Raw genomic sequence first — 15,471 nt, forward strand, 5'->3', positions numbered from 1 at the left:
ACATTCACAAAACAGCGGGCTCGCCGAGCAAGCTGCACACACACTGCGATCTCATCCCCCCTTCCTCCCGCCTCCCACCACCCCACCGCTCCGCTCTCTGCGGATGCTCTACCCACACCCCCGAAGCGACACAAATCATCGGACCCTAGCGGTATCTCTGGCTCGGTCGAGAGACCCCGGGTCTCCCACCACAGTTGCTGCGGCTTCGGTTCAGCTGTCAGATGGGAAGGGAGACCGAGGCGGAGGCATCAGGGGAAGAGGAGGGGGAGGAGGGAGAAGGGAAGGGGGAGGGGCGGGTGAGGGGAAGAGAAGGGGAAGGAAAAGCCTGGAGGAGGGGAAAAAAAAGGAGGAGGAGGAGGAGAAGGGGGAGGAGAAAGAGGCGGGGGAGGACGGGGAGGAGAAATAGGAGGAGGAGAAAGAGGAGGAGGTGAACAACTTACCCTGCTGAGCTTTCTTTGGGGAATACGTGCATCAGGATTGAGATCTGCATGGAAAATCTACACAAAGTATCTGCCACTACAAGTCCGACTCTCCTCCTCAGCGCCACCGTCTCTCTCTCTCTCTTTTTCCCCCCTTCTTCCCTTTCCCTTTTCTGTGCTGTGTCAGAAAGCCCGAGACAGAACTATCTCTGTTTCTGGCTCCACTGCCAGGGAAGGAGTTTTCATTCAGACTTTCCGAAGAGAGGTGGAGAAACCTAAAGCCTCGGGAGAAGAGGTCCTTTGAGCCAGATGGACCATGAGTTCGGCTTCTCTCAGCATGGCTCAGCCCTTGCTTCAAGGTAAGCTGAGCGATGAGCTCCTCAAGACCTCAGAATCCTTTCTATGCAATGCACACATTGCCATTCATTCCCATCATCGTGCGTGTGTGTGTGTCTGTGTGTGTGTGTGTGTGTGTGTGAGAGAGAGAGAGCGCGAGAGAGAGAGAGAGAGAGAGAGCGTGTCTGTGCACGCGAACAAGCTCAAGCGCATGGGTGAAATAAAACTGAGATTTCAATGAAACAGCCCCTTGCAGAAAACTCTCCCTGTTGGACATGGCTAAATCGAAAGGGAACTTCGAAATCACTCTTCCTGCAGCCCGATGTCAATGGAATTTCTAGGCTGTTGACCTTAAGATGAATTGTGGGGCTTGCCTAAGCCCTGGGTAGCGCAGCCTAACCACCCAAGCTGAAAACGTAGGGGGAACCCGTGCTGAGGCCAGTCTGGCTGCCCAGCGGGCATCCTGTCAGTGCAGGGCTAGTCTCCGATTGGCTCACAAGTCTGGGCTGTGCATCGCTCAGATTTCATCACATCACCTTGCCCTGGGTAGAAATGGCGCAAGCTGACACGGCATAACCCCCTACTTACATTGAGTCAGAGCAATGATTTAGAAATCTTTGGATCCAGGCCGGGGTGTGTGTGCACATGTCTCTGTGTGGCATATGGAAATTTTGTCCACAGTGAGAACCTGTCAGCATGTCTAGCCAATAGACGTTTGATAGGACCTAGGGCCATGGTGCACACTCCTTTCTGTTTGTCTAATGATCGTTGCCATTGGCCTCTGTATGCTGCAAACCCATGTTCGATGAATGGAAAACAGACCTTGAACTCTTAAACGGAAAATCTATTTTGAAATGCAAACTATTGTTGCTTTTCTGGGTGCATTAAAGCCTCACTGTAACATAATTTGGCTATACCAGGTGTTAAATCATGTTCCCAACAAGTCAGCTGCATACATACATACAAATAAGGCACAGGCTAGCTTTTTATCCCCAAAGAAGTATTGATCCTGTTCCCTAAACGTCTAAATAAAAATTTCTAAGACTTTGTTGTACCGTTCTATCCATTTTGGCCTTTTGTTTGTGTTCTGTTTTGGGTCTCTCTAGCTGAGAAACAATCTAGTTAGTGAGTGATCTGGGTGACTTGGAGTCAGAGTTGAGAAGTTGAGTTAGTGGGGAAGTAAAGAACCTGAGGGAAAGGGCGCTAATTCTTCATGAAAGACTTCCGAGGCAGAGGAATACAACCAGCAAACCCAGCATAAAAATTCAGAGCATAAGGACAAGAAAGGACTTTTCAAACCTTCCTTTAATACCCACCCTCATTTTGCAGATGAAGAAACAGGCCTGGAACAGAAGTCACTTGCCCACAGTCACCCAGAACTCAGTTTCCTATCTCTTAGAAAAGAATTTGGGGTTTAAAGAAAGATTTCTACTTCTTAAATGAACAACTGGCATTTTCTTCAGGATTGGAAGTCTGTGAATTCACTTGATATGACAAGTTTTCCTTGTATGGCTCATCACTAAAACACCCCTATCTTTACAAAGGCAAGCTCTTACAACTGCAAGACTCTCTGGTTGGAAATAAACTGCTGTGTGTCTTAATGAAACTGTGAAGGTAATGAATAGGACTAGGGTAGCAAAGTGACAAGTTAAGAGTTAAATGTGGTGAGAACCTGGCAGCTCCAACAAGATGTATGTGGTAGGAGGGAGGCCCACTCAGTGGCTGAGAGGTTAGTAATGTAAACTATATACAACTTGGTATTTGTCAGGGGGGAGTGCTTTGATAGAGATGCAAATGCTTTTGCACAGAGAGGGATTTTGAGAGAGCAGACTTTGGAACACTAGAACTAAGAAAACACAGAAAGCCATAGCAGAAATCCCCCCTATGTTTGCTTTCGGTTATTCTGAGAGCGAGTGTATATAACAGCAGAGCACAGAAAAGAAAAAAAAAAAAAAGTAACACACCCCAGAGCCGTTACACAGTAAGGTACAAAACAGCATTGAACCCATAGGAACAGGGGAAAACAGGAGCCAGCCTTCTCTTTTCCCTTCTTCCTTGAAATCAAGATTGAGTCATACCATATCAGAAAGGATTTATCACCAAAAGCAAAAGCCTCTTAAGGGTGTTAGCATAGAAGGGCTTTAGCTAGGAAAGTTTGCAACTTTAGTCTCAACATGGCAGCTTTTCGGTTCCAGGGAGAAAAGACATTTTTCTTTCATTAACAAACAGCATTTCTTGAATGGCTTTAGCTTTCGAGTCCCCAAGTTGGCATAAGAAAAGACATTTCTGTTTAGGTTGAACATAGCAAATTTCAGGGCTACAGAAAAACTGTTGAGAAAGCTATGAGCACCTGGCCAGAGGGACCGAGATGGGAGTGGGTTTACAATGCATCATTCATTACTGCAGAGGCACTACGTGACAGAAATCACTAGATCCCATCTATGTGCAGCCAAGACTTGTAATCACCTTGGCTCCTATTTAATCATATGTGATATGTATATTCTCTCTCTCACTTCATAGAATATGGAATTGACCCGCAGCACAGTCCGTTGCTTCACTGTTGCTGCTCACAATGAATGGCCCTTTAATGAGTGGGTTTCTGAATCCTAAACATGCAGGCAGTAGTAGTAGTTTTTCATCTAATCTGTGGGCTGCAGCAGTCCCCTTGTCTATTTGTTTCTCCACTCCACTCCGCCTCCACTTACCTTCCCCTACAGTATCTATTTCAGTTCATCCTGTTAGCCAGATCAGATTCAGCACATCCGGAATGGCAAACAATTTATTGTCATTCAATACTGGTTTATCCTCCTCAATACCCTGGTTTTACCCAGGTCCTACTGCCCACTATATTGCAGATCTTCCACTCTTCATTCTCAGACAGATTTTATAGAGCAGGACGAAACCTTCCAAGTTCATCTTGTCAATCCCCTTATCTGGAAGCAAGACAGTGATAGTTCATCATCCCAGACTGATGCCCAAAGCTTCCTTTAATCACGCAACCAAGTATTTGAACTCTCCAGTCTTGCAGCAGTCTAATCAATATCCAAATACACTCTCGTAACCTGAACACTGTATACCCTTTTGCTGCCAAGATAGAATCCCCTCATGGTTCTGAGTCATTTCTATTATGACCTAGATTCCTCCAAGCTTAGTTTTCAACCTTCTGGGCAAATCTCTGAGATATCTAGTAACATCCTTGGAATCCCATATGATTATCTCCTGTAATGTCAAGACCTTGAATGCTTTCCTTTGAGTTATTGATCCTTGGAATTTCCAGTATGTTCAAATCTAGTTTCCTTTGGGAAATCAGTGAGTCAAAAATGCATCCAGCATATGTATTATTCTTTATACAGTGTAAAGGGCCCCACACATTATTTTTCTTATCAATGGGGAATGCATTCATTTCTTACATAGTTGTCAAAAGACTCTTCCCAATCCAAGACTCTTATCCACACACCCTGCAAGCTGGCCGAACAACGTGTCTTTGTTTATTTGGGTGTTCAAATGAAAACTACCTGTTCCTTTCTAATGCTGGGACTGTGAGTCTTAACAAAGGTACAGCAAAGGTAGGGGTGTAACACCTCAGGGGGGCTGTGAGTCCAACCCATTTTGCTTTTGAATGCCCGGGTAAACAAGGGCATGTTGCCCAGTTTACCCTCAAGGGCTGAAGATGTAGAAGGTATGAAGAGAATTCTTTTGTCAAATTGTATAGTTATATAATTACAGACCATAGTGGGGCAGAGTCCTTGAAAATCACCTAGGCCACCCCTATAATTATATAGATAGTGGAACTGAGGCCCAAAAGAAGTAAGTGATTTGACAAAGGTTACGTATTTGAGACTTAGAATCTCCATAGTGTTTATCTGCATTTTCTTGTGCTGTATTGAGTAACACTGAAACAAGTAACTAAAAAGTGAAATTATAGTCAGACTGGTTTTTTGATGTGATGTGCCAGAAAAGTTATTTTTAACCAAACTAAATCTTCTTTTTAAAACATGAACAGATGTAAATTCAACTAAATAGGTTTGCCTGGGGATATAGCCTCAAAAGGCGATGAGTCCGATTGTATTATTAGCCACTCAGTCCTATATGAACCATATCTTTTTTTTTTTCTTGCTATTGAGCTTTGGGCACATTTCAGTGTCGTGCTTGCTTGTTTATGGAAACCTAATCAAGCACTATCCTCTGTCACTTGTTCTTTTCTATTGCTCATTCAAGCTTTCCAGCCCGTACAGTAGTGTGAGTAATCTATCCATTTTGAGGAGGCCTGAAATCTGATGGATTTCAAATGTATACTTTATTCATGCTAGTGTTTCCTAGGTCGTAATGCCTCAAAGATGAGTCTTAGATTTTTGTTTAGGTTTCCTTTTTAGGCTGTTCAGTCTTCCAGATGGTGCAAAGCAATAATCTACTGTTGGAACAGTATTTTCCTCGTGGTCATCATTATCAGTACTAGGCTCAATCAAATCAGGAGAGAATATATTTTCCAGATATTCAGCTTAGGTTAAATTTTGTATAAAAGCATTGCTGTTCTTTAAGAAAGCCAATGTTTATTACATAAGGTAAAGATAGAGAAAAGCAGTCCAAGCAGATTCTGCCTAATAAATCTCCCCAGTATAGACTTGACTTAGGGTCGTAATAAGTACAATTACAGGTGATATTTGAATTAATTTAGGTCTCTTCTTTTATGGTTCCCCCATCACCAGGGTTACTCCTGTGTATACAAAAGTTTGACTCTGGAGTCATGCCGCCATTTAAAAGAATTACCTCCTCAATAAATTAAAGCAGCTTATGAAGTGAGGAGAACTGCAAGATGATTAGTCTTGGCTCTTTTCTATTCTTAGGAAGCCTTCTTTCCCATTATTCTATAGATGGTCTAATTTCTGCCCTCTGTGTCTTTGCCATATCTCTGCTATTAATATTATTGCATCTTGCTTGCTTGCCTATATTCATTGAATCAAGCAGTGTCCTGTATCATTTATTTATTTATGCTTATAAATTTCACTGAAAAGAAAGCTTTGATGTATATATATATATATATATATATATATATATATATATATATATATATATATATATGTATTGGGTTGGCCAAAAAATTCTTTTGGGTTTTTCTGTAAAATCTCAAAATGTGACCTTTGCATTTGAAAGTTGGATTAGAATTTTGATGCTCAAGGCCTAGATTTCTCAGTTAGGAAACACCTGAATGAGCTAACTGCTTCTGTGACCCTAGTCATATGATGAAATACAAAAGGAATCCACAATCAGATCTTTGCTCCCAATGTGCTTTATAGTCTGGATGAGAAGACCGGACATGCCTGTAAAAAAATAGGTGAGGTCAATTACAGAATCAGGGAGTAACATGAGGACTAAAGTGATTTAAGGTAGTGCTGGAGATAGGGGCCTGAGCTTTGTTGGTTTCCTGCAAGGGACTCATGCCTATGTGTTCTTATTTATTGTTTCTATTCTTTCTCTCCTAGGATTTTCTGATGTGCCCTGAGACCCATGTAACTACAAGGGCTCTTTATCACCATAAGTGCCACCCTGACCCAAAACCACTCAGAACTCAAGAATCGAGGCAAAATGGATGCCGCAGTGACAGATGATTTCCAACAAATTCTGCCTATTGAACAGCTGCGCTCTACTCATGCTAGCAATGATTATGTGGACCGTCCTCCAGTTCCCTGTAAACAGGCCCTCTCCAGCCCTTCCCTTATCGTGCACACCCACAAATCTGATTGGTCCCTGGCTACCATGCCCACTGCTCTGCCCCGCAGTCTGAGCCAGTGCCATCAGTTGCAGCCCTTGCCTCAGCATCTGAGCCAGTCTAGCATTGCCAGCTCAATGTCCCATAGTACCACTGCCTCTGATCAAAGGCTCTTGGCCAGCATTACGCCCTCACCTTCAGGCCAGTCCATCATCCGAACCCAGCCTGGAGCAGGAGCCCACCCAAAGGCTGATGGTGCTCTGAAGGGAGAAGCTGAGCAATCTGCCGTGCACCCCAGTGAGCACCTCTTCATCTGTGAGGAGTGTGGGCGCTGCAAGTGTGTCCTCTGTACAGCAGCTCGCCCTCTCCCTGCTTGCTGGCTATGCAACCAGCGTTGCCTTTGCTCTGCTGAGAGCCTCTTAGATTATGGCACCTGTCTCTGCTGTGTCAAGGGCCTCTTCTACCACTGTTCCACTGACGATGAAGACAACTGCGCCGATGAGCCCTGCTCCTGTGGGCCTGGCTCTTGTTTCGTCCGCTGGGCAGCCATGAGCCTCATCTCCCTCTTCTTACCCTGCCTGTGCTGCTACCTGCCTACCCGTGGATGCCTCCATCTGTGCCAGCAGGGCTATGATAGTCTCAGGCGACCAGGCTGCCGTTGTAAGAGGCACACCAACACTGTGTGCAGAAAAATCTCTTCTGGTAGCGCGCCCTTCCCCAAGGCCCAGGAAAAGGCTGTGTGACCTTCCCACCAAAGGGATCCAGAGCTTTCTCCCAGCCCCCATCGGTAAAGCATAGGCCTCATCTTTGACGAAGGGGAGGAGAAGGAAAGTAGCCAAAATTAGGGCTCACCAGTTTCGTTCCTGCAGTGTCAGGGGAATGGTCGAGTACATCCTGGCGCAGGATGCCTTGTTCTTTCTCACAGTATCTGTCCCACTCCCCTTCAATCTTTTTAGACCCTACCATCTCAGCCTTTATGGCTGTCATGGCCAATTCAGGTGATGTAGAAGCATGAGATTTGGACACTGAGGGCTGGCAGAGCCAGCAACGTGGAGGTTTAGGGGCTCCCCAACATGATACCTCTCGATGCAGGCTCTGAGCATCACTCTGCTTTCCACAGTGCCTTTGGAAGCTTTCCTGTTAGATGGTTTTCACAGGTCCGTGTGGAACAGTGTTCAATATTCCAGGGAATCTGACCCCTTCTCCTTGTTTACTGCCCCTCTCTTGCTGGTCTTTTCTCTCCCTCATTTCCTCCTCTTCTTGTGTTAACTCTGTTTTGTACTCCTTCCCGCTTCATTCTCGCCCTCTCTACTTCTAATTTTCCTCTCTTTTTTTTTTCTCTCTCCCTACCTTCCTCTCTTTCCTTCCTTCCCTCTCAGACTAATCCTTTCTCTGCAGGTATTTCTATTGTGTTCCATCAGATTTTTTTCTCCTCCTGCCTGTTCCTCTAACACGTCAAGAAGTGCTGTTTGTTTTTTTTTTTTCCCCATTGGTATTTCCTTTGATGCCAAACTCTGCTATGTTATACTATTTACTAATCTTTATTAAGTGAAATTGATTACTGTAATGAACTGATCACTAGCAATAGTGTGTGTGTGCACTCATAACCACACTCACCAGTTTGTGAGCATATGAGGCAAACTTAACTTATATTTCCAGGTTTAATGAGTTGAAGTTTTACTCCCTTTCCCAATAATCACCTTAGAGTACTGACAGATTCCACTAGCATGCTGAGTAGGATAGTAAACCAGGATGCTCATAACTTTGTATGTCTGACCCAAGTGCCAAAGGCAGACGTGCTTTATAGCTAAATGAACAAAGCAAAGGATATTACAGAGGTCTGTTTTTCTCTTAGAAGCTAACTGCCCTGAGACTGCATGGCTCAGGCCTTAATAATGGACATAAAAAGTCATAAAACTTTAGAGCTGGGAGGAATCTTAACTGTTAATCTAGTTCAATGCCCTTATTTTACAGATGGGAAAACTGAGGCCTAGAAATAGGAAGAGATTTGCCCGAGGTTGCACACAAAGTTCATAGAGTTGGGCCTGGAATACAGGCCTTCTGACTCCTGGTTCAATATTCTCTACACTGCACCACATTAAGTCATGGAAAATTTCTCCTAGGACTCTATTAACAATGACAGAAAGCCATACCCATTCAGTCTTCAGGAATCATGCCTACCTAGTGTGGTGGTCTTTATGCGGGGCATAGTGGGTAGCTAACTCCCTTTCAAATGTCAAGGCTTCCCCCAGTGGACATCACCTTTGGCTCTGTCATCTTATAGAAGCTCAAGTGTGGAAAAGAAAAGCTTAAGGAAGCCCTAATTAAGCTGTATCTTTGCCACTGCACCTACCCTTTGCCGCACACACTGTGCTTGCTGTTGGCTTTGTCTGCAATGGCAGTTGCCTGAGAACCTAAATTTCAGCAACAGTGGAAAACCGAGATGAAAGATGTATCATGCAGAGAACTGACTTCTGTTTTGTTTTTTAAAAAATACTAAGAGCCTGTGCTGTGATTCACCTTCAATGGGAAAAGGCTGCAGTGGTGATGGCAGGCTCCTAAGGACTGCTGTTAAAAGACAAGAATTAGATCCAGTTTCCCTCTGTCAGTGAATACAAAATTCACTAAGGAATTCAAAGATGAAGGGCACTTGCTTGAAACCAAGGTGCTCCAACTTAGTTTAAGACTTCCAGACTCTATATATCCTCATCTCTTTTAAAGTGTGCATGGATATGTATTACAGCGTGGAAAGGTGGGGAGAAATGTATAGTCCTACACAGGGGGAAGGGAAAGGGAACGCTTTGATGTCCCCTTCTTGGCTATATACTGTAGAAATACGTGCCACTCAGTCTTTGTTGGTTCTGAATCTTCCTGAAGTGTACTGACATTTGAGCTGCAGAGACCCTCACCTTCACTTTCACCTCCTCTTATAGAATTGCTTTGCTCTATTTTTGTATATATAAATATGTTATTGATGATTATTAATAATGTTAATGATATTGCTGCAAATGGTGCCATATACAAGGTTTGGCTTCTTGGAACATTTATAAACCCAAACCAATCCCTGTAACCTCTTATGTTGCTTTCAAGTCCTTCCGTTTTAAGTGACTTCCTTTTATCTTCCAAGTCTGCCTGATTGACCTTTGAACTTATCCACCCCTAAAAGCTGGGCCCAGTTCTCTGGGTCACACTGGATGGTGATGAGTAGCAACACACACTTCTCTTCGCTTCTGCCTGAAATTTGCTTAAAGCTGAGATATATAAGGATTCTATGACACTAGTGCTTTGTTCTTGGAGCTAAAGTTATTCTATTGATGTTTGCTTATTAGTTTCAGGGCCCAACATAACACAAGTCCCTCCTCCTTGATAGCTAGCTCCTTGATATCTCAATCCTGCAGTCCTTACTCAGGCAAATTGTGCACTGCCAGAGGGGCCCTGGGGTCTGCCATACACCCAGACGAGCTCTTCTCAGTGTATTTCTAAATGGCCTTACACTTGGTAGAAGGAACTGGAGGATTACGTAAATGCAGTTGCAATCTGCAGTCTGCTGAATTAGGGCTTTCATTTGCATCCAAGTTGGCCTGATATGGACTGCATCTGGTTTATGTATAGATGGGTCCTGTTGGGGTATGCACATGGACATGTGAGTGAGTGTGCATATGTAGCCCTTTGGTGAGATACACACACACACACACACACACACACACACACACACATATTTACATATGTAAATATATATTCACACATCTCTATATATTTTAATGTATTGCACATGTATATTTAAAATATATATGAAAGAACTCTAAATCCTGCAGAGAGGCTCTGTTTTCATTATTTTTCTACTTTGTGTCATGTACTGTATAAACAGGAATATTTAGAGGGTGTTTCCTGCTTAGCATTTTTTTGCAGTTAAATCATCTATTATCCCCTAAATCTACTGCTTTCCACATATTGGTCCCTTGATACATTTCATATGGCTTTAGCCAAGAGCCTTTTTTTTTTTTTTGGTTCTAGCCCATCTTTCCTCATCACAATAGCTGTAATAAATATAGTGAACACTTGCATAGTGCTTACTCTGTGCTAAGTACTATTTCAAGCACATTGCCTATTTAGCTCATTTAATTCTCAAGACAGCTCTACAATGTATGTAGTATTATGATTGCTATTTTACAAATGAGAAACTGATAGGGGTTAAATGACTTGCCAAAGGTTACAAAGCTTGTAAATGCTGAAACTAAGATGTGAACCTAGCCTGTCTGACTCCACAGTCAATGCTCCAGAGTCAGGTATAGAAGTTTGGAGCATAGTATAAGTCCTCACGGTGTAATAAACCTCAGATTGTGAATAGTTCTTTCCCTGACTCCAGGCCACCTGCACCCTAAGAGTTGAAACACATGTGCTCCTATGTTAGGAGTGAAGCAATAGTTACAGACATCATATATTAGCTATCTTGCTTTGCAAGATGGAGCCATTACAGATCTCCACTTCCCTCTTTGAAAACATGTTTGGTTTGCAGCCAGTTACCATTTCTCAATCAGCTTATGATATGGAGCCAGTAGAGAAGTATTTTTACTTTGCTAGAGAGGGTAAGAGTTTATTTGGCTTTCTCTTTAAAGACCCCGGAAATTAATTCAATTCCTTTCTGCAGAAAGTAGAACTAAATCTATGTTTGGAACTTGAGATTGGTTGGAGCTGTTAACATTCAAGCTCACTGATTATACTGAGTGCATTCTCCTGATTCACATGTAAGTAATCCACTGATGTCCATTGGTTAGTATACCACCTTTTCCCATCACTTACTTCACACAGACATTATATACCTTGGCATTATTTCAGAGTTGGAAAGACCCTTAAAGAAGTTCTACTCCAATATCAACATTTTATAGCTAGAGGAAAAGATACAAAAAGAAAGAAGGTAAAGTCACATGGTTATAAATTTGGGTGGAATTATGACTTAATTCCAGACTTCCTAATTTCTGGATGTCCTGGTCTGAGTTTCTTAGAAATTAGAGTTTGAAGCAAAAGCTTACATGAAATCCCAAGGAAATAGCAGTAAGGAAAAAGAGGTCAGGAGGAAAGGAGAGCAATCTGTTTCATGACAAGCTAATTTCTCAGTCTCTTATGATAGGCCATACTGTATCTCAGTTCATCTGGGTGAGGAAGAGAGGAGACTTCACATCCTATCTCCCATCTTATTAGTCAAATACCTTCTCTGTGGAATACTAACTCCCCTGTGCTTTTGGGTAATGCATGTGTGGGTGCCCAAGCATGAATTTTGGCATTTTCAGCCTTAGCAGCAATGGGGGAGCATTGTGGTTCCACTATAGCAATGGAAGTGTGTGTATAAAGGGAGACATATGAACTTAAACTGGTACACTAGGCTGCTGCCTTTCCCTTACATCTTTAATCAGATTCATTGAAAATGAGCTGGAGATAACCTATAATCTTTAAAGCATGTAAGGCTTTATTGTGCTGAGAAACATATTAAATTTGCATTCCTAAACCAAAAATTCTCTAACTAGCTTCTAAGGGTTTCTTTCTGCATGGAAATGAGGAGTAACAATCCAGGCCCATATCCTTATCTTTATCCTTAAACCAGTGTTACTGCTTTCAAAGGCCGGAATGAACGAGACACATAGCTTTCAAGGAAAGACATCTTGTGAACAACACTGCTCACTGTTTAGGGACCTTGCTGTCATTTCAAAGTTATATATGTTGCTTCCACATGTATTTGCTGGCCAGTCCCCTGGGAAAAAAGACGGTAATCATGACACATAAGCTGTCATTGTCCAACTTATTAAGGCAATCCTTTTGACTGTATTAGATAATGGTCATGTTTCTGATAATAAAAGACACAGATGACAAGGATTAGGAAATCGCCAAGTCCTTGAAGAACCGACCAACAGTGCTGTTGCCAGTCGCTAAGGAAAGAAACCAGAGATAATCCTTCAGGCGAACACCACAGATTTATTAATACAGGGCTTTAAGCTCAAGTCATTTATGTTCTGTTGTGATAAGATGAGATGAGCCATACATGCATCCTAAGGCATCAACTAAGGGGGACTGAAGAACTCCCTTGGCCTTATTCTGCTAGGTCCACACTTTAAATCTTAGCCTTCAAAGTACTACCATTCTGATGACAAAAAGAAACTCTAAAAACAAAAGGAACACTAATTTTTGTAATATCAAAGATTAGTTGGCTTAATTTTACTCTAAAATTTTAAAGAGTCCCCTTCCAATGGGGGTTAAGCCCTCCAATAAGGAGAAGTTTCCAGGCCCATCTTAATACATAAGCTATATTGAAGGGAAAAGAGTAAAAAAGTTGTGTGAATACTATATATAGGTTCAGAAAGAAAAACAAAAGCTAAGAAAAAACCGTGTGAAAGAAAAAAGGTCTATAATCAGTTATTTCTGTCACCCCAAAACTCCATTTTACTAATATCTTGGCTTGGCTGTATACTTAAACTTGTCCTTGACTTAAATCAGTATTATTTTTTTCAAACTACTATAGTACTTCCGCTGGAATGATTTTGTGTGTGTGTGTGTGTGTGTGTGTGTGTGTGTGTGTGTGTGTGTGTGAGAGAGAGAGAGAGAGAGAGAGAGAGAGAGAGATGGATAGAGCCTTGAAGTCTCCCCTAGAGGTTCAGAGTTAGGGTATGCACACTAAAACTCTCAGCCGTTCAAACTCCGTTCCAGGACATATCCCCATAGTATTTGAATCTTCTGCTAAATGACAGTGCTTCTCTCCTTTATAGAGAAATACCAGACTGAATTTGTGGCTTTACCTGGATTGGCTTCTTAGTGATATGGAAATTACAGTACCCTGAAACCAATTAAATCAGGGTCTTTTGAGGTGAGGCTGAGGAATGGATTTTTTAAAAGCTTCCAGGTGTTTATAATATGCAAACAGGGTTGAGAAAGCTCAATCATCCCGTTCGATAAATTTGGATACTGAAGTTCAGAGGGGGAAACAGCTCGTTCATAAACACACAGGGACAAAGTCAGGAATATGAGAATCCAGATCTGCTGACTCATAGGCCAGGGTTTTGGTCTTTCTCTACCCTGTGCAGTCTCTGGATCTTTGGTTTCCTCATCTGTAAAATGAAGATAGAGCTTCCCTGATATCTCACTTGGTAAAGAATCCGCTTGCGGTGCGGGAGACCGGGGTTCAATCCCTGGGTTGGGAAGATCCCCTGGAGAAGGGAAAGGCTACCCACTCCAGTATTCTGGCCTGGAGAATCCCACGGACTGTATAGTCCATGGGGTCACAAAAAGTTGGACACGACTGAGCAACTTTCATTTTCAGTTCAAAATGAAGAGCTAGAGCTTTTGTGAGAGCCATGAAAGAAGCATATTTTAATGTACAAGGTTATGCCCAAATGCAGAGGAATGTTATCAGTTCAGTTCAGTCGCTCAGTCGTGTCCGACTCTTTGTGACCCCATGGACTGCAGCACGCCAGGCCTCCCTGTCCATCACCAACTCCTGGAGCTTACTCAAACTCATGTCCATCGAATCGATGATGCCATCCAACCATCTCATCCTCTGTCGTCCCCTTCTCCTCCTGCCTTCAATCTTTCCCAGCATCAGGGTCTTTTCCAATGAGTCAGTTCGTCGCATCAGGTGGCCAAAGTATTGGAGTTTCAGCTTCAGCATCAGTCCTTTCAATGAATATTCAGGACTGATTTTCTTTAGGATTGACTGGTTTGATCTCCTTGCAGTCCAAGGGACTCTCAAGAGTCTTCTCCAACACCACAGTTCAAAAGCATCAGTTCTTCAGCACTCAGCTTTCTTTATGGTCCAACTCTCACATACATACATGACTACTGGAAAAACCATAGCTTTGACTAGACAGACCTTTGTTGGCAAAGTAATATCTTTGCTTTTTAATATGCTGTCTAGGTTAGTCATAGCTTTTCTTCCAAGAAGCAAGCACCTTTTAATTTCACGGCTGCAGTCACCATCTGCAGTGATTTTGGAACCCCCCCCCCAAAAAAAAATAAAGTCTCACTGTTTCCATTGTTTTCCCATCTATTTGCCATGAAGTGAGGGGACCGGATGGCATGATCTTAGTTTTCTGAATGTTGAGTTTTAAGCCAACTTTTTCACTATGTACAACACATATGTGAGGCTGTCTAAAACAACATAATGAAAGTTGGTGGCCATGTCAATGTATGGCAAAACAAATACATATTGTAAAGTTAAAAAATAGATAAATAAACTAATTAAAAAAAAAAGAAAGTTGAAAAAAGTTTTAATCCATCAATCATTTGGGTACTCTGTCTGCCTACATAACGTGTATGAAGACTGTACCTTTAAAGTAAACTTGGTCTCAGTGACAATCAAAGAAATCAGCAAATGAGGACAGAGGTCATTCTTTTATTTCTCTACCTCACCGGGATAGGGATTAAAGAAATACAAAATCAATGAGACAGCCGGACTTCTTAAACTTGGTCAGTTACAATGTGACCTTAGGATTGAATTAGCCTAGGCTTTCTCAGCTTCCCTGGTGGCTCAGATGGTAAAGAATCTGCTTGCAATGCAGGCAACCTGGGTTCGATCCCTGGATGGGGAAGATCCCTTGGAGAAGGGAATGGCAACCCACTCCAGTATTCTTGCCTGGAGAATCCCATGGGCAGAGAAGCCTGGTGGGCTACAGTCCATGGGGTCACAAAGAGTCGGACATGACTGAGGGACTAACACTTCCACTTCTATGGGACTTGTAGATCCCATTCCTGAGATCTGTCAGAGGTTGAAGGGAAGGGGCTCAAAAAAAGGACACCTCTTCTTAAAGGCAGTATGCATGAAAAGCCAGGAGGGAGGGCTACCCATTAGGAAGAGCTACTGCTATAGAAGCCAGAAAGGAGGGAAGTGGCTTTCTGATGTGAGGAAGTATATTATTCGGGGATGTAGTATCCCCAGAATGATCTATAACCACAAGGAACATGTTTCCTGACCTCCAGGCCCCAGAATAGAGTATCCAGACCCATTTCTGTCCTGTCCATTCCAGA

At 42.7% G+C, this 15,471-nt stretch overlaps 1 protein-coding gene across 1 annotated transcript; it reads left to right on the top strand.

Moving 5' to 3' along the window:
- The first annotated feature begins 456 nt into the window (after positions 1 to 456).
- SPRY3 (sprouty RTK signaling antagonist 3) lies at positions 457 to 9,529 on the top strand. The gene is made up of 2 exons (XM_081564381.1): positions 457 to 778; positions 6,236 to 9,529. The coding sequence occupies exon 2, from the start codon at positions 6,339 to 6,341 to the stop codon at positions 7,203 to 7,205; it is 867 nt and encodes a 288-aa protein (XP_081420507.1). The 5' UTR covers positions 457 to 778; positions 6,236 to 6,338; the 3' UTR covers positions 7,206 to 9,529.
- The last annotated feature ends 5,942 nt before the right edge of the window (positions 9,530 to 15,471 follow it).

The sequence above is a fragment of the Giraffa tippelskirchi genome, chromosome X (genome assembly GCF_054371585.1).
Source record: "Giraffa tippelskirchi isolate mGirTip1 chromosome X, T2T-mGirTip1v1.2.pri, whole genome shotgun sequence".
Classification (NCBI taxonomy): domain Eukaryota; kingdom Metazoa; phylum Chordata; class Mammalia; order Artiodactyla; family Giraffidae; genus Giraffa; species Giraffa tippelskirchi.

Bases quoted from the DNA above. Each gene is read 5' to 3' on its own strand.
- SPRY3 (XM_081564381.1), top strand. From the start codon at position 6,339: ATGGATGCCGCAGTGACAGATGATTTCCAACAAATTCTGCCTATTGAA.